We start from the raw sequence: 22504 nt of genomic DNA on the forward strand, positions 1-22504 counted from the left end.
TTGAACCGCCAGCCGTCTAGTTAGCAGGCAAGTGTCTTAGCCACTATGCTACCAGGGCAGTCCTAGGAAACTAAAACCCTCCCTCAGGTGGATATCTTTGCTTGGGGCTCAAACTGCTGGACCATAAACACTTACCCTTCAGAGCACTCACCTAAATTCTATTTAATAATTACAGACGTGATTCTTTGTCTCTCCTCCAACACACTGTAGCTCCATGAAAGCAGAGTTCCTAGTTGCCTTATTCAGCACACCGAACTTGGCCCTTAGTAGAGATTGCAGCAGAATGCAGGCAACAATGAAGTAATGTTCAGCACCAATAAGCAACCATTAGCTTATACATTCACGTGCTTTCTTCTAGTAAAATTCACTGTTCAGCCTCTACTCTTGTACTATTATCTTCCTTTGACTCCTGTGAATATGTGGTTTATGGCCAAAAATCAGGAATCTAACATTCCTGGAAAATAACCTGATCCACAGGGATGGAATGTGTGATCTTGACTAGGAAAAAGAAATCATAGAATTTTAAGCCAAAAGGAACCTATAAATCATCTCATTTAAACTCCTCACTTTACAGGAAATTAGGAATTAGAATTTTCTCATTTGTAAAATGAAAAGACTGGGTGCAGTGATCTCTCACACCAAATACTCTGAGATTCTAAGATTTGACCCTAGCCAGTTGCATGGTGAGTGACAGCTAGAGATCGGTCTGCTAACTTGAAATTTAAAACGATTTCCTTAGCACTATGTTCTAAGTAACTAAACTAAGGGAGGGAGTTGAACAGTTCTCATCTGTTGAATTCCCAGGCGGAATCCTAGAGTGTGCCAAGTGCCAAAGATTAAGGAATGTGAGGTTTGGAATAATGTTACCAGTGGGATCTCATGTGGCAAAAAGATGGAGTAGTCTCAATTTTCCATGGTTTGTTAAGATATCCTGGAGTTAACAGGGATGATATTTATACCTCGTTTATGTGCCTTAGAAGGAAAACCATATGCACAAACATACACACACTCCTCATAATTCACATGGGATTTAACAATATCTGAAGCTGAATAAAGAGAAAAACTGAGGGGATATAAATTAAAGAAAGGCCTTATTCTCTGCTAAAGTCTGAGAAGAGAGCCTGTGCGTGAGACAAGAAGAAAAACTCTGATTCTTCATTCAAGAAACTGCAATGATAATTATTTTTCAAATTTGAAATATCTTTATGTAGTTGAGGTTTTTTGGTTAAAATTCATTGTAAAAATTTTAATCAATACAGAAATGCATAAAGTAAAATTCTCTTTTAAAATCTCATCCTCAGAAATGAGAACTATTAATGTGGAATATAATCTTCCAGACCAGGTCTATGCATATACACATGCAGATTTTTAAAAAAAACTAAAATGGGATCATGTCTGCTTTTTTTACTTTAATACATATAAAGCTACCGTGGCCATTTTAATGACTGTAATCTGTATCAATGTTGGATATATTATAATTGATTCAGTCAAATTAATCAATCCTCTAATTCTTTATTTAAGGGGTTTTTGGTCATTTTTGTTTTTGTTTCTTTTTAAAATCTAATATATAACACTGCAATGAACACTCTGAATAATATATCATTAATCAAAATAATTGATTATTTCCCAAAAATAAATTTGTACCAGAGAAACTGCGAGGTCAAAGAGTATATACATTTTAAACACATAGTATATACAATTAAAAATATAAATATCCATAGTATTTTATGTTTAAGAGTATCTCTCGTTCTCCTTTTCCACCAACCATTGGATGATAACATCTTTTGCCAAATTGACAGATTTGCTTTGTATGTATTAATTTAGAGGCTGAACAGCTTTTCTTTTTTTTTTTTTTCCTATCCTCCCCTCCTACCCCTGGTAACCAACAAAGAAAATTTCCTTCCATATATAAACCATTCCTTGACTTTACAACAGCGGACATACAATATTTGTCCTTCAAACAAGGACAATTATTTTCTTATATTTGCTAGTCATTTGTACTTTCTTCTTTATAATTTTTCAAGCTTCTATTGGGGTATCATCTTTTTTTCTTATTGATTTGTAAGAGTTCTTTCTCAAACTGTATTAATCCTTTGGCTAACAAATATTTTAGAAATATTTTTCCCCGTGTATCATTTGTCTTTTAACTCTTTTAATAGTGTCTTTTACAGTACAAAGATTTGGAGGTTTGTTTTTTCGTGTTTTATGTTTTAACTCTTTTTATTTAGTCAAACCTGTCAAACTTTACCTGTATGGATACTAGCCTTGGTTTCACACTAGGAAAAGCCCTTCTACTCCAAGACCCTTAAAAAAGGGCCAAAACAAACCTCCTATATTTTCTTTTAATTTTACATTTATACCCATAATCCAGCTGCAATTGTGTGTGGGGGGGTGTGTGCGCGCACGCATGTGCATGAAATGTGAGGGAGGGTTTTAACATTTATCCCCAAATGGTTAATTAAATAACTTAACACCATTTATTGCATAATATAGTCTCTGTATTGATTTGGCATTTCACATTAATCATATAATAAATTCTGCTTGAAGCCTTTAAAAGAGAATACAGAGCTTGAAGGCCAGAATAAGGTAATGATTTTAGAGAAACCTGGATTATTGGCCCAAATACAGGCATTAACATGAACAGATGAGGATATGTTGAAATGTAGTTTTACTGACTGTAAGAGGCTGAGTCAGGGGATTTCTATAAGCAAAATAAGGTGATAAATGCCACCAGGTGAAAAATAGATGATTTGGACGAAAAGGATTTTCTACTAAACCTGAAAGGTGGTCAGGTCATGGCTTCCACACATGCAAACTCCTTGCTTCTCTGGTCACCAATGAGGCTGGAAAAGAAAATCACTCAGCTTTGGATAGGAAAAAAAGGTTTCTCAAAGCTGATTGCCCTATTCTCCTTCTATGGAGCACCTGGTGGGTTTGAACCACTGACCTTCTGGTTAGCAGCCAAATACCTTATCTAATATACCAGCTGAGCTCCTTTGATAAAAAGGATGGAAACAAAGGTTAAACTATCAAGAAAAAACAATGACCCCTTTTATGTCTGAGTGATGCTAATTATGTGTCATTTACCCAAACATATATATTCTGCATAGTTTATATCCCCAAAGTCTGAAATTACACTTGGGTATGTTTTCGTATTTTCAGAACCATTTGTATTCCCTTTTCTGCAAATGATGTTCATATCCTTTGGTTATTTTTTTATTCAGGTTGTTTTTCTCTAATCTGTAGAAACTCTTCATATATTAGGGACAGAGCCCTTTGATTTGCAATTATATGTTGCAAACATTTTTCCTAGTTTGTCATTTGTGTTTTGTGTTTTCACTTTGCTTATGGTAGTTTTACCATGCAGTATGTGTGTGTGTCTGTGTGTGTGTGTATGAATTTATAACTGATCATTCAATCTGTCCACCCTCCATGCAGTATATTTTTGTCATCAAATTTATCATTATTACATTTTATTGATTCTAGGTTTTATTTATACCTAGAAATGTCTTCCCCATTCTGAGATTGTATTTTTTAAAATCTCTGATGGTTTTTTCTAGTATGTTTATGATTTCATATTTTTATACTTAACTCTATAATCCTCCAGAAATTTATTTGGTGTTAAGTGTGAGATAAAAGATCCCTTTTTTTTTTTTTTTTCTAGATAGATCCTAAAGGTCCCACTACCATCTAATGTATAATTATCTTCTCCCCTCCAATTTGAAATGTCACCATTATTATATAACTGTATTGATAACTTCTGAACATCCTATTTTATCCCATTGTTCTGTTAGTTTATGCATTCAGGGTCATATAATTACTGCAAACTTAGAATGTTTTCATTTCTGGTAGGACTAGTTCTGCTTCCCTTCCAACAACTCCAATACATCCCTTTACTCTTCTATTTTTTTTCATAATTTTCCCATGTGGATCTAAAATCAGTTTGTCTAGTTCCAAATATAATTCCTGTTGGCATTTTTTTAAAATTGAGATTGTACTAAATGTAGTTTAATTAAGAGGATTACCATCTTTATCATGTTGGATATTCCTATCCAAGAATATGGTAGCTGTTGTTGTTATGTGCCGTGGAGTGGACTCGACTCATAGCGACCACTCCTTGGGATTCCGAGGCAGTATCTCTTCGGAAGTAGATTGCCCAACCTTCCTTCCAAGGAGGTAGGTTTGAACCACCAGCCTTCTGGTTAGCAGTCAAATGCCTTAGGCACTATGGTACACCTTTTTATTTGTTCAAGTCTTCTGCTAGTACCACATTCTTAGAATAAGAACACTGTTCCATCTCCCCACCGACTTCATGTTCCCTGAAGAATAATAATGAAGAGCACCTGTGGAAGCCTTATTTGGGGTCTAAATATGTGGGGTTTTTTTTTTTTTTTTTTTTTTAAGAGTCATTTCTAATAAAGTGGACTTCTGAGTCTATTTACATTATATGGAAAGCTATGGTGGTTAAGTCTGATTTAATCAGATGTATCTGTACTCCAATAATCTGAGTTTGAACTCAATACTATGTGTTAAAGATTAACCATAGGTGTTAGGTGCTGGCAGGCTTCTTCTTTAAAAGGTTCCAGAGGCTGAGTATGGGTCTCATTTTAATTTGAGAATTTAGGATGGAAGCTGGAGATTGCCACCCACTCCTCAGTACTATCGGTCACTACTCTCAAAGATGGGCCTTCTCTCTGGCTGGATACCCCCACTTCCACTTACCATAGGTGTTGGTCTAGAACAGCAACATCTAATAGAAATACAATGCGAGCCACACCTGTAAATTAAAATTGTCTAGTAATGACAATAAAAAAGTGAAAAGAAACTGATTATATTAATTTTATATTTTATGTAACCTGTGAAGCTATCAAATTCCCTCTTTCTGACACCAAACTGTAAGGATCAATCCACATCAATTTATTATCAATTCTGTTCCACTTCTATTCTGACACCAACAAGCAACAAGCACTTCTTCCTCTAACCCTAACCACCTGGAGCAAGGTCATATCTCAAGTTAAGGCCACAGTCCTACAGACCACTAAACCTGCCCAGTACTTCAGGTGACAGCCACAAGCTTGGGAGTCCCCAAGGTCCCCTCACTTTTGACCTGCCGGCTACAAATTTAGGGGTTCCTTCTGCCCCTAAGGATACCAGTCATAAGCTTGGTGGCTTCACTACTGACCTGCTGGCTTCTACTGCTCCCTGGGGTTCGATATTTCACTAGAATAACTCACAGAACTCATGGAAAGCTCTATCTATACTCATGATTACAGTTTTATTACAGCACAAAAAGGATACAAATAAAGAGACACATTGGGTGAGGTCTGGGAACATTTCCAATGCAGTTTCCATGTTCCAAAAAGGAATATACTACTTCCCACAAGCAGGATGGTTTTCACAGCCAGGAAGCCCAGGGAGCTTCAATGTCCAGAGCAGTCACCAGGAGTCCCATTGTATAAGTCAAACTCCAGCCCCTCTCCCCTGAGGTCAGTCAATACTGAGTTTGATGTTTCAAAGTTGATATCACACAGGGAGTCTTTCTTGCCTGGTCAGCCCTTATCCAAGAGTCACCTCATTAGCATAACCTTTTAGGTTAGGTGTCAATCCATTTGAGGGCAATCTTAACTCAAAAAATTCCACTTTATATTAGGGCACATCTGTCTCCTTACAGCATCCACCCTGGTCAGGTGGGTTTGCTGGAGGTCAGGAGTGACTAGTGGGTCTTTGTGATGAGAGATTAAATGAGGACAATCATGCTAAAGGTACAAAAAGGTTGGTTTATGAGGTTTAGTTGGATAAGGTCACTAAGGGGCTTGTTAGGCTAAGAAAGACTGGGGGAGCTAAGAACTATAAAAAATGTCACCACTGGACTGGGAGGTTGAGTTAGGAACTGCCCAGACTGAAGACTGGGACTAGACATTTGGGAAAATCGTCTGCTACACTGGGACAAGACTAACAGTAAAAAGATATGTATATATGCTAACTTCACTAATCTGGAGATGGTGATTTGGAGAATAATTTTAATTATAAACTTTTAAAATTTTTCACAGTAAAATAAAACTGGGTTCTAACTAATAAAAGATATTATTTCCATGAGACCTGTATTAAAATTAACATTATCCTAAATCTTTAAGTATTTTATCAATAGATTTAATTTCCAGGCCCCAAAACCAAAGGCTCTTAAAATGTTCTATTTTCATACTACGATTTTGTTTGAACATTTTCCTTATTAAAAAACACCCTGGAAAAACGTAACCGTGGATAAAACAAGAAATAAATCACTCTGGAAATCAAAGACAGGAAGCTATCTTTTTTTAATTTACTAAAAATGACACCGACTGCCTGAATTATGATGGATTCTGAATGGGTGGCGCTTGAAATAATACATTTTTGCTACATTTCCATGTCTTCTGTTTCTTTTTTTTTCCCCTTGGGATGGAAGAGAAGCTGCTCTTTCTCGGGCTACCTTGACCCTCCCGCCCGCCCCAATTCTACCTTTCCAAGGCAGGGGAAGGTGAAGGTGCATTCCTTGCCAGGACTCCTGCTCACTCCTTCCTAGTCTCTCTGGCCAGCAGCCGGCGAAACAGCGCGCCCGGGCCATCCATTAACGTTTTATACTACATCTCAGTCCCCGCCAAGCTTCTATTTATCGCAGCCCTACACTCCCCAGCCAGCCTGCAGAGAGGCAGATTTTGGAACAGAAGCACAGTCCATCCTCCTCTCCCCCTTCCCCCTCTCTCGAGAAAACCAGCTGAAACATCCCACCTCGAGACGCGAGGTTGGTTTCGTCACGCGATCTGGGGTACTGTATTTTTTACAAGAAAACAACCATTAAAAAAAAAAAAAAAATTCAAACTGCCAGCCCTGACCAATGAGGGAGAAGGGGGAGGGGGCGGAGGAAGGGCGCGGCAGGCTGGGCTGTAGGGGGGCAGCGGGGCGGGCGCGGGGGCTGGTACCGCGGGGGATTCGTAAAACGCGGCGGGCGCTAGGTTTTAGGCTTCTTTTTTTTTTTTTTTCCTCCAAAACCAGCTATAGCTCGAGACTCCGCCTGAAGCTGCTGCCTAGCGGATCCACCTTAAATCTGCAGTGGACTCGGCGCAGGGGTCAGTGAGCGCAGCCAATGCCAATCAAGTTTACAACCACCAGCACGGGAGGGGAAAAAAAAAAAGAGGAAAAAAATAATCTCCAAGTTCTCTCCTTCACGCGCGCGCACGCCCACACGCGCGCGCACACTCACACTTACACATTCACACAGATAATCCCACTAACACACTCACATGCTCACACAACAGCAAGGAGGGGAGGAAAAGAACCGGCGCCTGAGAGTGAGGGAAAATGTTTGCAAAATGCTGGTTCGAGGCTGGGTGCCCGCGGCCAGAGCGCTCGGGGAAAGTGCGCGGGAAGCGCGGCCGGACCCGAGCGCCATGATGGTCGCCGCAGTCCGGAGCCCATTTTCTGGAGGGGGAGCGGCAATGATGCAATCCCCCAGCCCCGCGTCCAGGCTGCGCGCCCTGCTCCCGGCTTTTTCTTAATGTTCCTTTTGAGGCGCGTCGAGGTTTCGCGCCCATCAAGTTGATTTTCTTTTTTCCCCCTATTTTTTTGACTTTGTGATTCTGGTCTATTCCGTGTGTGTCCCCACGAGTGACAAGCTGAGTACACGGATGGCAGCACAAAGACTTGACTTCACGTATAATACTAGACACTTTCGGTTCTGCGACCCCACCTCACCCTAACGCCACGCAAGCCGAAATCTGGGAGGTACCCCTAAGGTTTTCAAGCATACCCTTGTCCCCTTTTCTTCCCCGGGCTCACCTACAGGATTTTTATTTTTGCCCAAGACCGAGGAGGTTGGCGGGAGTAGGGTGTGGCTCAGGTGAAAGAGATGGCAAATTAATTAATACTCTGAAAAACAGATCGGAGATCCTAGACGAGCTTTTTAAGCACCTTTTTAAATCCAAAGAGTTTAAGAAACGCAAGTGTCTGTGCTAACGGTGATGAAGATGAAATGGCGAAGACAGCATTCTCCGGCCTCTGTGGAAGGTCGCTCAATTCGTTTGGGGCGGTGGACGCGCAGTGGGCCTAAGAGGTCACTCGCCCTTCTCCCCTCGGGTTGCACTCTACGGTCCCCCCACCCCAATCACGCCCCTGGACCCTCAATTCCCCAGTCCTTCCCAACCCCAGTGCCCCGCATAGGGCAGCCGAAGGTGCAATGAGGGAACTTTTGCTAAGTGTGTTTAAGGGGGGAAACGACCCCCGCCGGCGGGTGCGCTCAGCCTCTTCCGCGCGACGCTGCGGCCGTCCTCGGCCGCCGGCAAGCCGAGAAGGCTTTCGAAATGCGCGGGGCTGCGGATCATTGGAGCCCAGGGTTGGGTGGGAGCGGGCAACCGCCCTGGAGGGTCCACGGATTCTGAAAGGTTCTCCCCTTCCCTCTAATCCCCCCACCACTCTGGAGGAGGCAGGGTACGGATGTTGCGGGTTTGTTTGTAGAGAGGAGTAAGGGTAGGGGGTTCCCTACTTTCTTGCACCCAGAGGAGAGATGATGAGGGAGGAAAGTTTCTGAGAAATCGCCCAGCCCAACAGCGCAGGCCGAGGCGCGGCCGCCCTACGGGCAGTGCGGGAGCTGCAAATTGCAGATGAGGAGCGAGACTTAATGGCCTTTTCGTCCCTAGGCGTCTGCCAGGTTGACCCCGCAACTGCCGCGGCGGGCGGGCGCGGGAGTACAGGGCGGTCTGGGGAGATGACGGCGCAGTGGCCCGGGTCGCGGGGCAAGGGGTGACTGGCGCCGGCAGCCGTACCCCATTAAGTCCCGCAGTCCTGGTCCGAGGGGAGGACGCTCTGAAACGCGGGAACGCATTTGGAGGCTTGACAGACGTGTAAAGGACAGAGGACACGGTGACTTGGGGGCTACATTCCAGTAAACGTGCCTGACGCGGCGAGCATCCACTTCTTCCTGGCCCTGTACTCCTAAAACGCAAGCTCTAAAAATTCACATTAAACAGGCCTCTTTAGGAAGGGAAAAGGGGGTACAGACAACAATTAAGAGGGTATGTTTCCTCTTTAGAGACATTTTTTAAAAGTACCATTTTTAGCTGAGAGAAACTTTTAATTGTATTACAATTTTTACCTAACCCTCCACTCCTTCCTCCGCATGTTTTTCTTGCTTTTTCAGTCTGTTCCTGACAAACACCTTGTATGTGTACTTAGAAGAGAATCACAAAAACACCTTTAATCTTTAATTAAAATAATAACTACTTGAAAGATGTGAATCAGCCACCAAAGGACCTACTTTTCCTTTCCCAGCAGCCAAAGAAAAGCAATCTCCACTTAAAATATATATACATATTCGGGTCAAATATGCACAAACTGTCCTTTTTAGAGCCCCTTTTAGCGTGCAATAATCTATATGCAAGTACTTGAGAAAACAATTTAACTCAAAGTCAGATTTTTACATTTCACTCATTTGCAGACTCCCAGAATAATTTACTTTTACACCTTTATTAGATTTTTGAAGAAAACGTAGAATTACAGGAATCGTTTTTTAGCAAATCTTCTAAATGACTCGTTTAAAATTTTTTATTTAAGTAAAATATGTCTCTCTGCACTATGTGGACATAGGAACCCCCAACAGTCAAAATTGCTATTTAGATTAACCGGTTTTGGGATATATAAGTTATAGTAGGATACTTAGAAATTGAAGAATCTGTATAGGACAACCAGTTTAATTTGAAGAATACCTATTCTATCTAAATTAGCTTGGAATCACACTAATAAAGACCCAAATATCTGAATATTTTGAACAAAATATAGATTAGATGGTCTGAACAACTGCTTCAATTCCTCACAACACCCTATGTGTAAATACACATTTTAGAGAAGTTACCATGTTACTTTCATTTTCAATCCTGCAAATGTGTGATTAGACTACACTTATGTAAGGATTTTTGGTTCTAGGAAACAAATATTTGAATTAATCCCATAGAGACCCTGGTATTTATATGAAAATGTGGCTTTTCTACTCTTTTCAATTCTAAAGCTTTGTCTATCATACAGAGCTAAGTAGAAAACAATGACTACATTCGGACCCATAAAAATATCATGAGTTGTAGACCTAAATTATTGAGATACCTGCTAATTCACATTATATCTGTGTAAATACAACTAGAATACTAGGTCAAACAATTAAAGCAAATTATAGTTCAACTCAATCAATAGCTATGGAAGTTTTCTTTATTGATTGCTTGATGTGTAACAATAATTGGCATCTTTTTCACACATTACAAAAAATTATACTTGGCTCAGTATGCAATCTTTTAAGCATAGCCATATTATTTAACAGGAGAGAAAGGGAAAGAAAAAAAAAAAAAACTATTCTACCCAATACAGCATTTACAAATGCACAAAACATGCCACTTTGGCTTGTATATTGTCTAGATTTAAAAAAATCTCTTTTTAACATAAATAAGTTAGTATAATTTTTCAGTGTCTTTACAGAGTTATGTACACAGGTACACTTCAAATGGTTTGTTTCATACACATACACAGGCAATGTAGAAATACTGTTTAAAGATGTAGTATCCATTTCACTTATTCCACCAGTGTGCTTTCTCTACACACACTTTCCTGTCAAAACACCACTTTTCTTTAGGAAAATTAACAAATAGAATGAGAAGCTTAAAATTAAAAATTATTTCATTATTTTTTACATGAAGTTACTTAGAGATCTATAAAAATATCCAGAGATTTAGGATTATTTTGACTGTCCACATAGCACAAAGTGAAAAGGAGAGTAAGAAAAATTTTTAACAAATTAAAAAAATGTAGATGGTCAATTCTGATCATTCAGAACATTTTCCCTACATCCCAGATTTTTGTCCAGAATTATCTAAAGTGATTACCTAACTGCTGAATAACTGGTAAATTCCAATTCTAAGGGGGCCGGAGGACACTAAGTGGCAGTTTTGTTTGTTTGTTGATGCTTTAAAAAGCATTTACTGCTACATAACGGAATCATCAGAGCTCCCAAATAAGAATAACTTTTGTGTAAAAATAAATAGCAAATATTTGTAGCCAGTGTTCAAATTTCGATGATTTTAAAAATGAAGTACCAGTTTTCACTGAAAGGGGCATTACATCTTTAAAGAAGGTAATTCCAACCCTTCCCCAAAATTGCTTCTCTTCATGCAAGTCAAATTATTTTTTTTCTTGCTATAAATTGAAGCAAGCTCTTCATACCCTCCATGCCAATTCCTTACCCCCACCCTACCCTCCCTTCCCCAAAGTTTATGTGCTACATAAAAGGTAAAAACTATATACACAGGTAGTACAATGAAGCAAATAAGGAAAAACCTAATTGCACAATGCTACATCCAATGCTTTTAGAGGCAGATCATTTAAGAGTGCCTAAAATTTTAGTGTTATTGTGTTGTTGCTTTTCAGTGCTTAAACAGGATGTCCATTCCATGGAGTCAGCGATATGTATTTTAAATTTTTCATTTATATCTTCCTTGCTTCATCAAGCAGTGATGTATCTGATAAACAAGGAAACATACCCTTAATTCTGCAAAAAGAAACAAGAAGAAATAATTAGAGGAAAACACTACAGTAACATTATAAATAAAGTTATAGAAATTATTTTGTCACTATCTTAGTTAGAAATTACTGAGAAATAGGGAAAAAAAAACTATATACTAGAAGTTGGTGATTACATTCATCTACACCCAACATTCTTTTAACTGGATTTTCACTCTCCTCTGAGCTGTGTACTTTTGTCTAGAGCAGTGGTTCTTAACAGTGGGCAATTTTGCCCCCAGGGGACATTTGGCAATGTCTGGAGATAATTTTGGTTGTCACAACTTGGGGGGGAGGGGAGATGCTACTGGCATCCAGTGGGTAGAGGCCAGGGATGTTGCCAAACATTCCACAATGCACAGGGCAGCCCCCACAACAAAGAATTACCCAGCACAAAATGTCAACAGTGCTGAGGTTGAGAAATGCTGATCTAGAGAATCTGGGTAAAAGATAATGAGAAGGAAAATATATCAGAAAATTAAGAAGCTGTAACACAAGTAACAAAATTTTCAAAATATGAAAAAATATATAAAGGCCCTCCAAATGAAAATTCAATTAATATATTTTTTAAAAACTGAGAGCAAAATGTTCAAATTTCTTATTCATAGGCAGAATATACACGTAAATTTTTTTGAATAGACCCGTACTGGTATTTCTAGTATTCTTCAAACTGGCAATCTTTAAGCTGGCAATATTTACTAACAAATGACTATCTGTGCATGTCACAATGTGGTCAGATCAAAATTCAGTAATTCTAATTCACTGTGGCTCATCTAATGAGCTAGGACACAAGTCACAGCCCAAGAAGAGTTGTAGGTGTTAAGGTTGCTTAAGGAAAAATTTTCATTCCATTTTTCAACTTCCTTTAGAGCTATAATATAGAGGTTTTATGGCACTGTTTCGTATAAGCTCTAAAAAAACATATATATACATACACATATTTGGAGAAGTCATATATTTGACAATATAATGATTTAAAAACACAACAAACCTGAACCCCATTTTAATTGCTCTTCTTTATTTTAAAATTTTTATAAACAATGATTTAAAAAATTAATATCAACTCTATTATGATCTTTTATATGCTAGGCTCTGATTATGTTTTTAGAAGGAAAAAAAAAAAAGAGGTCACAGTCCTTGTTTTTAAGAGGCTTGTAAACTATTAGAATATATGTAATTTGATTATTACAAGTAGCCAATCCATGTAACTTGGGGGCTATTCAAATTAGCTATTCACACTGATTAGAATCTATTAAATGGAATAATCTCCACTTCTCTTGTGCCTGGCAGACTTACCCTCGGCCAGTCCCGATCTATCCATTTCCCCTACAAATACCTAAATTGTCCTATTATAGCATAATTTGTATACACACGCTGACGTGTTCCTGGATTGCTTACTCTGACAGTTAATTTAACTTCAGCTTTGCAACTTTGGAATTATCAGAAATTCCAAAGGAATCTTAGTATTTTTGAGCTTTCACTTTGGATTTTTTAAAAGCATGGAGGTTCCTTCTCTCCCCCAAATTTATCAGAAATAGGAAAGTGAGAGTCAATGACAAACATAAAAGAATACAATATACCACCTACTCACATTTCCAACCACTTGGTCACACAAACATGAGCTATTTGTACCTAACTTTGCCCTCCAATTTGAAATTTAAACATTTATTGGCCATTTTTCTATGTATGGTCTCAAAATCTGTAACAGACTCAACTTGAACCTCTGGAAAATGAAACCTCATGAAATGGTAATGAGGCTCACCCCAGGTCTTGTTCAGATGGGGAAAGAAACCTATTGTTCCTGGCAGTTTTGGTGGGACTCACAAGGAAATGACCTTCCCACTGATGGGGCCCTTGGTAAGGAGTCCTTGCCTAGGGTACCTGCTCCAGCTGTGTAGTGTACAAGGGAAAACGATCTCAAAAAGTACAAATTTTGAAGAATCACAGTATCTTCACAGTGACTTCCAGCCTTCCCCATTCCTACTTTTTTGACCTCACAAAATATAAACAAAACAAACACCCACAATCTCCTAATCTGCCCGCAACCAAGTAAGATCAGGTATCTTGGGGTTTTCAGGCCCACGGGTTCCTGCAGCCCAGTTTGGGTGTAAGTTGTTTGCTCTTAATAAGCAACCCACCAAGCGGTTTACGTTTGACGTCTTCTGAGGCCAGGCTTCTTGGGTGTCTGCTCCACTGAACCAGCGTTCGGGGAACCTTCTGAAACATTTTCTTCTGTTCTGTTGGCTCTTTTGTTTTGAGTAGAGGAATCTAAGGACAAGGAAAAATTGGAAGAAAAAAAATCTTTATTAGAAAAAACAATGGCTCACAGAAGTTGGCTCTATAGTCAGGGGATGAAAAACCCACACCTCCACCCACAATCCTAGATCCATCATCACCAATGCCCTTTAAGTGTACAACATCAGATTGTTTTCACATAACAGAAAGTGTATTCTACGCCCCTAATCTCTCTCTCCATAGCCCGGAGGCAGGCCGATGATGAGCATCTCAACGTTGTCACATAACTATGGCAGGCTAGCGAGGGGAAACTGCGATGTTTCAAGTTAGGGAAAATAGCAGATATTAGCACCTCTGGCTTCCGGTTTAAAAATCATAAATACACAAGCCGTCAGCAGGTAGCGTACAAAACCTAGGATTAATAAAGTTCGCTCCCAAAAGCTAAATCAGAATACGCTGAAAACAAAAGGTAAGGTTAAGACCGTGAAGCAAGCAAAGCCGTGCTCCCAGATAGGCATACAGGTTTTTCAAAAGGTCATTACCATCTGTTGCAGGTCGCTTCCTTATCCCAGTGCACTGCTCCGATAACCCCGTCTGGCTGTCTGATGTATCAGTCTTTTGGTCTACCAAATGTGTGTCCTCTGAGTTAGCCTGAGACCCAATTAAAGGCAGCGCCTGGCGGTTCCCGCTGACATCCTGGCTCTCCTGCGCAGGCACTTTCCAGGCGCCTTTGGGTGGCCGCGGGGGTCTGTAGTAAAATTCGGGCAAGCTGCCCTTTTCCATCTCCTGCCACTCGTATTTCCCCTCCAGGGGCTTGTGATTCTGAAAATCAAAATTCCACTTGCGCTGGCTGGCCTCTTCCATGTCTCTGCAGTGCTTCTCCAAGTCTCTAGTTAACTCTTCGTGGTTCACCGGGCCGAAGAGGTTTCTACAGGCGGAGGGTTTAGGGTACTCCGCCTGTCTGGCGTCCATCCGCTCCAGGCTCGGGCTCCCGTTAGACACACGCACGTTTGACATCTTCCTCCCGAGTCTTTACTACCGCCTGTCTCGCTCTCTCAAAAAACAAAACCGAACAAAACAAAACGCCCCGACCCAACCCAGCCCAGCCCCCTTTTATAAGCTCTGCGATTGCCGTCGGAGCCAAGAGAAACAAACACCAACAAGTAACTGCCCGAGCTTCAGGAGCGCAGTGGATCTGGGGGAGGGAGTAAGGGGAAGCCCCGGAGAGGCAGCGGAAAGTCTCCGCAGATCAAGTGTACCGGCGAGCTGGAGGGCGGGGAGGGGAGGGGAGAAAGGAGGAGGGGGTGGAAAACCCAGTCCAAGTCCAGGCTGGTGCTAGCCCGCGGCTCCCGGGAACCCAGCCGTTCTCCAAACCTTGCCGGCGTCACAGTAGCGGAGTGAAGACAAAGTGGGGAGAGGGATAGGGGAGAAAAACACCCCGAAAAGGCGAGCCCCCTTTTTTTAGTTGCCCAATATGGCGGTGGAAGGGAGGCTGACGAAGAAGAAAATGATTGACACTGCAAGTCTATTTAAACAGAGGAGGAGATCCATTGGTTGCGGCGCCGGGAGCCGCCCAGCCGAGGCTGGCGAGCGCGGCCTTAAGGTGGCCCTGGTGCGGTTCGGACGCTCCTCCGCCTCCCGAGCGCGCCGACTCTGAGAGCGCAACAAGGAGATTGGCTGGTTGCGTGATTGGTGGAGGTGTACTTGCTGCCAACAAACCTGCTCTGGCTGGCATCGGAGAAATTAAAAATAAGACAAACAAACTAGCCAAACGGCCGGGAAGCTGGGGAGGGGCCTCTGCTGCGGGCCAGGCGGGGCCTTGGGTCCTGGTCTCGGCGCTACACTGGCTGGTGCGCTCGCTTGTAAGCCCAGACCTCTGGCTCCGGGCCTGTGAAATGCAGGGGCCGGACCAGTTGATCTGTAATGTTGCTTACATCCCAAAATATTGAGCTTCGGTGGCGATCTTGTTTTCCCTGCACTGGCGGAACCAGGGGCGAGGGGAGTGGAGGGCGGAGGCAGATGGTGGAAGTTTAGTCTTCTGCTGGGCTCTCACCAGTCGCCCCCACCTCACGCTCTGCGGAGAAGCCCAGGAAACCTTTGATGAGGGTCTAGGACCCCCATTGCCTGAGTGCCACAGAGGGATGGGCAACGGTTAGCTCAGACTTAACTCAGAATTTTCAACTATCCTAGGGGAGAGAGGGAGCTTAGGGAAGAAGCCAAGGTTAATGTCTTTCTATAAAGTAGCCGCGGGGGATGGGGGTGGTGGTGGTGGTGGTAAGCGCACCCTTAATAATGTATTCTGAACCCAAGCTGTCCCCGCAATAAAAACGAAAGGATTTCAATATCAAAAGCTCTACCACTCTCCCAAGTCTTTTTAACTTTGTAGCTGTTTGAGATACAGTTAGTTTTTGAAAAGCGAGGTTACACCCTTGGCCCAGGTTCTTGCTTCCCAAGTACAGTTAAGGCCACTGACATAGACTACGTGTGGGAACACGCCTCCTTCTCTGTAGGCTTTTCAATTCTTTCACGGGTTATAGTAGTTTCCTCTACCTGAGTCCAGTCGCCAAATACAACAGCTCCTTCCTTCCTCCACCTTTCTCTCTCACCGGGTTCTCTCACCGGGTAGCTCCAACTCACCCAGAGCTGCGTTCAAGATGCAAGTGACTGCGTTTAGAGGACTGCAGGCTGTTGAAAGGTGAAAATACTGCCCTAAGGATCAAAGTCTAAGTTATGAAGTGATTTATAAAACCACCAGAACCATGTCCTCATGCCTGACTTGATTAGGGCATTTCTCCTCTCCCCTTTGCAACTTGAAACATACCAATCAGTTTGGTCTTGAAGGTGGTGGTGGAAGTTAAAACAGGGTGAGCAGGGCTGTCATATCTGGGACATAATTCAGTAGGTCTTTAACTGCCTCCCTACTCCCGCTCCTAATACAAATAATCTTCTTTGGATCAAAGTTAATAAATTTTACTGGATTAACCTCCAGTTCTAATATTACACAGCAGCAATGTTTTCTTAAGCACCTATGCTATAGATTAGTTTGATTTTTAACTTGCTTTCACAGCTACATCTTATTTGTCCACTGTATACACTCTGGAATGTTAGAAGGGATCTTGAGGACCCTATGGTTCAACCTCCTCTTTTTACCACGGAGGAAATTGAGGCTCAGCTAAGTTTCCTGTCCAAGAGACACAGTTAGTAGCACAGCCAGGACTAGAGGCAGGTCTCCTATCTCACAATCTGGTTCATTTTCTGTTCCTTTCCTTCCTGATGGTCCCAACTGGTTCCAGTTTTTGTCTGGGTTCGCTTGTGCTATAGTCTGCAGGTCTTCCTTTCCTACTAGTTATTCAAAATGGCTTCTTCCCAGCCCCTGGACTGCCTGCAGATGTTTCCTTGGTGTGGCATGTGGTCAATGATAATTAAACGTTGCTATCACTAGCCTTTGGTATCACTATCAACTAATTCGACAAAAATGCTGATTCCAAAAGGACATGGATGGTATCCAGAGAGCAGTGAGGGAGGCAGTGCCCAGAGTCAAAGTCAGGGCTTTCTACCTGGCTGATAGAAAAGAGTTCACCAGGGATGGCAGCAGGAAGTCTCATCCTCTTTAATTTTCTACATTTAATGCCTCAATTTGCTGGATTAGGAAAGTTAGGATAGGTCCCACTACCTTAATTTATATCCTGTTGTTGTTGTTATATGCCATCAAGTCGGACCCGAATCATAGCGACCCCTCCTTGGGTTTCCAAGGCAGTATCACTACAGAAGTAGATTGCCTCATCCTGAAATTAGGTAATTCTTCCCCCGATATTTAAACAATTACCAGACTGCAGAGAAATTTTATATTATGTATGCCTATACATGAATAATATACAAACTACTACATATATGAATATGGAGAAATTCTAGAATAGTAGCTTGCACAGAAATTTGATTTTATTCATGGAATTATCATCTTATACAAAAGTAAAAATGAATACTTTTAACCCCTACACTGAATCTTCAGTTATCATGTAGGAGCACCATTTTGTTGCTTTGTAAATCTTGAGAAATAAACAAATCACTATCAAGCCACCTTAAGAAGTCTGGCTGCCAGCAGAAAGTCTGTGCTTACATTACCTTGCTATGATCTAAAGTGTTTTGTTTACAGTCAAGGCACTGGAGATCTGTACAGCAAATAATGAGAAGGCAGGCGTCTGCTGTAGTATCACCGAAGCGTGAAAAAAATACTATGGAGTCCCCGAGGGAAGAGAGAACATGCAGATCAGAGCGCCACCCTCTCACAGAAAATGGGTAACTGCAAAAGACGATGCCAGGGAGAAGTTTTTCAGATAAACAGTGCAAAAGCAGAGCCTGAGTAGAGGACAGACAGTTTCACTCGCACTGCTCTGAAATAGGCTCTGCTTCTGCAAGACACAGAATCCTGTCCTGTGTGATGTTTCTGTTGTTGTTTTCACTTCTGGTGGTTTCCTAGTTAGAGCTGAGAAGTGTTCCATAGGCCGTCCCAGCTGTCTATGTTTGTAGCATGCTGAAAAGAGAGGCAAAGATCCAAATAACTTAAAAGAAAATACCTGTATAGTACAAAGTGTACAAGTGAGGTGGAGGGCGAGTAGCCTGTGTTAGCCCTACTCCCAGATGGAGTCCTCTCACAGGGACAATATGCAGCACCAATTGTTTCCCTGATGGTGTTTGTTTCCTTGCCCAGTTGCCCTTTCCACCACAAATACACAATTTTAATCTTTCATCAAGGATGTTTATAATGAAGCAGCTTTCACTCAACTTCACCATTCCCCTAGATTTACATATTTTTAAAGAATCTGGAAATTTCACAATCATCTGTTTCTTTAATCTCTTCATTCAATTTAACAAATATTTATGGAACACCTTTTATTAATTTATTCATTCTTTCTTTCAACAAATGTTTTTTGAGTGCCTACTTGTAATGGTGGGAGCTCTGGTAGCATAGTGGCTAAGGCATTTGACTGCTAACCAGAAGGCTGGCAGTTCAAACCCACCAGCCACTCCTCGGAAGGAAGATGGGGCAATCTACTTCCGTAGTAATACTGCCTCGGAAACCCAAGGAGGGGTCGCTATGAGACGGTCCGACTTGACGGCACATAACAACAACAACAACTTGTAATAGTCAATGTTCTATGTCAATTTAGCTAGGCCATGATTTGAGTTTTATGTAATTATCCTCCATTTTGTGATTTCATGTAGAGGGAGTTTTCTTGAGGGTATGGCCTACATCCAATACATATGGATGTTCTGGCCACACTTGCGCGCTCTCTCTCTCTCTCCCCTGCATCTGACTCATCATTAGCTGACTCTGGTTCTTGGGATATGAGCCAGCAGCCTGCTGCCTGACCTGCAGATTTGGGATTTGCCAGCTCCTACAACCATGTGAAGGGAGCTCTGGTAGCATAGTGCCTAAGGCACTTGACTGCTAACCAGAAGGCTGGTGGTTCAAACCCACCAGCCACTCCTCAGAAGATGGGACAATCTACTTCCATAGTGATACTGCCTTGGAAACCCAAAGAGGGGTCGCTATGAGTCGGGTCCAACTCAACGGCCCATAACAACAACAACCATGTGAATCAGAAGCCTCCAGCCTGACGCCTGACCCATGGATTTGGGACTTGGCAGCCTTGACAAGCCACTCCTCGGAAGGAAGATGAGGCAATCTACTTCCGTAGTGATACTGCCTCGGAAACCCAAGGAGGGGTTGCTATGAGTCAGGTCATACTAGACAGCACATAACAACAACAACATACATACACTTCACTGGTTTTGCTCCTCTGGAGAACCCAATCTAAGACATTTGGTATAGAGAGTAGTTCTAGAGGAACAGAATTATAAGGATGAGCTTTCTGAATTTGTTCTCAAGTCTGGCTAGTCTTAAAGGTCTTGATGAAGACCTCCAGTAGTAAAGAAGACACTGCTAATCCTTGATGTGAAGTGACAATAGAAATATGCAAAATATCACAACCACTGGATCAAATATTTGTGAAAGACAAGGCTCTGGATGATTATATATTTGATATTTTTTTACAATTTTGTCATACTAAGAAGTATAAGGACTCTGGTTGGTTGGTCCTACTTTTGCTGTTGTTGTTGCTATGTGCTGTCTAGTCAAACCTGACTCATAGTGACCCCTCCTTGGGTTTCCAAGGCAGTATCACTATGGAAGTAGATTGGCCAACCTTCCTTTCAAGGAGCAGCTGATGGGTCAAAGTCATAAAAGAAAGGGAGGAATGCAAAGTCATAAAAGAAAGGGAGGAATGCAAAGCTTCAGAGTCACAACTCAAGCACCACCTACAAGATCTAAAAATTGCCACTTGTGCCTTGAAAGAAAGCCTTATATCTTTATAGTAACAGAGGTGATATGCTAAAAACTAAACCCAGACTCTTATCGTAAAAGTGCCTGAATTACAGTGCCAATGGAATTTCCAACCTTGAATGGTGTCTGAAATTAAAATGAGTACATTGGTTGGAAAGAAGCAGGATCCTGAAAATTGGGGTGGGGACATATGGGCAGATAATCAGAAAGCTGGACAATGAGCCCCTAAAGTCTATTGAATCACTCCTGCCAACAGAACCAGCTCTCTTACTCTCTTCTGAAGAGATCACTCCATGTTTGTCTGCTATGCCATCCTTCCAAGTAAAACCAGTATCCCTTCCATCTCCATCTAATAAGATTAACCTGCAAAAAGTATGTGGAGATGACATCTTCTGACCTTCTCCAACCTCACAAGGGGGAGACAGAATCACCATCAGCAGCCCAAGGCTTGTTCCTATGAGGCCAAACATGCCATCACTCTCCAAAACTTTTTATGAATTCTGACACCAACCATCCCTCCCACGTTGTTGTTGTTGTTATGGGCCATTGAGTCGGCCCCAACTCATAGCGACCCCTTCTTGGGTTTCCGAGGCAGTATCACTACGGAAGTAGGATTACTCAACCTTCCTTCCGAGGAGTGGCTGGTGGGTTTGAACCTCCAGCCTTCTGGTTAGCAGTCAAGTGCTTTAGCCACTATGCTACCAGAGCTTCCCATGGCACTCACTAATTCTCTACTTGGTTTGATAATTTGTTACAATGGCCACACAAGACTCACAGACAATACTCACAACTATAGGCTTTATTAGGGAAGTAATCCATTACAATTCAGGTTCAGGGACACTCTTAAGACACAGTTCTTCCATCAAGACAGTCTCCTCTCTGCTATGCCCTCAGGCACACCTCTCTGGCCCTTGGCCTCTTGGCCTGGCCTCTGACCTGCTCAGGCAAGTGTTACAAAGCTCTTCTAGTTCTGCCAATAGGTACACCTAGATGCAGCCCACTCTGCCAGCAAGGCTGCTGCCCAAGGGCATTCAATTTTCTTGCTCCATGGGCTGGAAAGCTTACCATTCTTTCATGTGCCTCTTGGTTCCACTGGTGCTCTCAGCCAGGCATCTCTCAGCCAACTGTATCTCTGGCAGGCATATCTCTGCCAGGTGTCTCTCTGCCAAGGAAGTCCAGCGCAGGGATCTCAGGTCCAAGGACGTGCTCCACTTCACTTCCAGCTCTTCTCTCTTGATGGCAGTGAGATCCACCTCTCTGTCTCTAGGAAGGCTTGTTTTAAGCCTGGCAGAATGACAAAACCAACCAATCCCAACATCAGGGTTCTGCATACCTTATTTGCATGGTCCCACCCAATAATCCAGTGGGAGTTACAAAGACTATGACAAGAAAAGCCATACCAAGTAGTTTCACTGTACCACATACCAACTGTGCCTGAAGGAGCCTCCAGCATTGCCTGGGGCATAGCCTGAGGCAAATCCTTACAAAATATTATTGAATGTCTCCAGGACCCACTCCCACCATCCATTTTTGCTTCTAGAACTATACCTAAACTGAAGTCCCAGCAAGCCCCAACAGGTGAAGTACAAACTATGACTTAGGAAGAGATACGCTACACCCCTAAAGAATTACTTGATTTTTCCAATATATACAAACAGAAATGTGTGGAATATGTGTGGGAATGGCTATTGAGGATGTGGGATAATGCTGCAAGGGACATAAAGTTAGATCAGTTTGACTTCACTGATATGGGCCCACTAAGCAAAGATTCTTCATTCAATATTTCAGCTCAATAAGCTAGAAAAGGACCTCGTCGTTTATTTGGTTGGTTCACTGAAGCATGAATTAAGTGGGGCCTACACTAAATCAAGTTGAAATGCCAGACCTGACTGGGTATACCATAGAAAAAGGTATACAAAGGCTTAGAGAAAATTTGGCATGTTAGAGTGGATTTATCAGACCCACCCGTGTAGTGCCTAGAGGACATTCCTTTTACCAGGTTGTGAAAAATAACTTTGTGAAGGGAACTCCAGCATCCTGGAACACTGCTGTGATTGCTCTTTTATGTAAGCCAGGTTTGACAATGGGAACTGCCCTAACTGAATTAAAACACCTAATTACAATGGGGCGGCACTTTATTGCAAGAGATGATTACCATAATGGACAGCAGTCAAAGTAGTAATCAGAATATTCTGACTTGTATGGATTTACAGAGTTGGCTGCTTAGTCATGGTATCTCTAGGAGTGAAATTGATGAAATCTACTAAATATTTACTTGATCTGTACAAAAGGAGAATTCTAAGTCAAGTGAATAGTAGTCTAATTTGAATTTCCAGAATAAAGAGCTACAGGCCCTCA

General features: G+C 41.9%; 1 protein-coding gene and 1 pseudogene across 1 annotated transcript; both read right to left on the bottom strand.

The window, feature by feature from the left end:
- The window catches only part of LOC122151492, a 24256-nt pseudogene extending 11367 nt beyond the window's left edge, over window positions 1-12889 (bottom strand).
- An 825-nt stretch (window positions 12890-13714) lies between these two features.
- CDKN1B (cyclin dependent kinase inhibitor 1B) lies at window positions 13715-14820 on the bottom strand. The gene is made up of 2 exons (XM_007955009.2): window positions 14346-14820; window positions 13715-13836 (listed from the first exon to the last, which is right to left on the bottom strand). Exons 1-2 carry the CDS (start codon window positions 14818-14820, stop codon window positions 13715-13717), a joined length of 597 nt encoding a protein of 198 aa, XP_007953200.1.
- Between the last annotated feature and the right edge of the window lie 7684 nt (window positions 14821-22504).

This window comes from Orycteropus afer, unplaced genomic scaffold (assembly GCF_000298275.1).
Source record: "Orycteropus afer afer isolate SDZICR_OR568_19922 unplaced genomic scaffold, OryAfe1.0 scaffold00488, whole genome shotgun sequence".
In the NCBI taxonomy this organism is placed as follows: Eukaryota; Metazoa; Chordata; class Mammalia; order Tubulidentata; family Orycteropodidae; genus Orycteropus; species Orycteropus afer.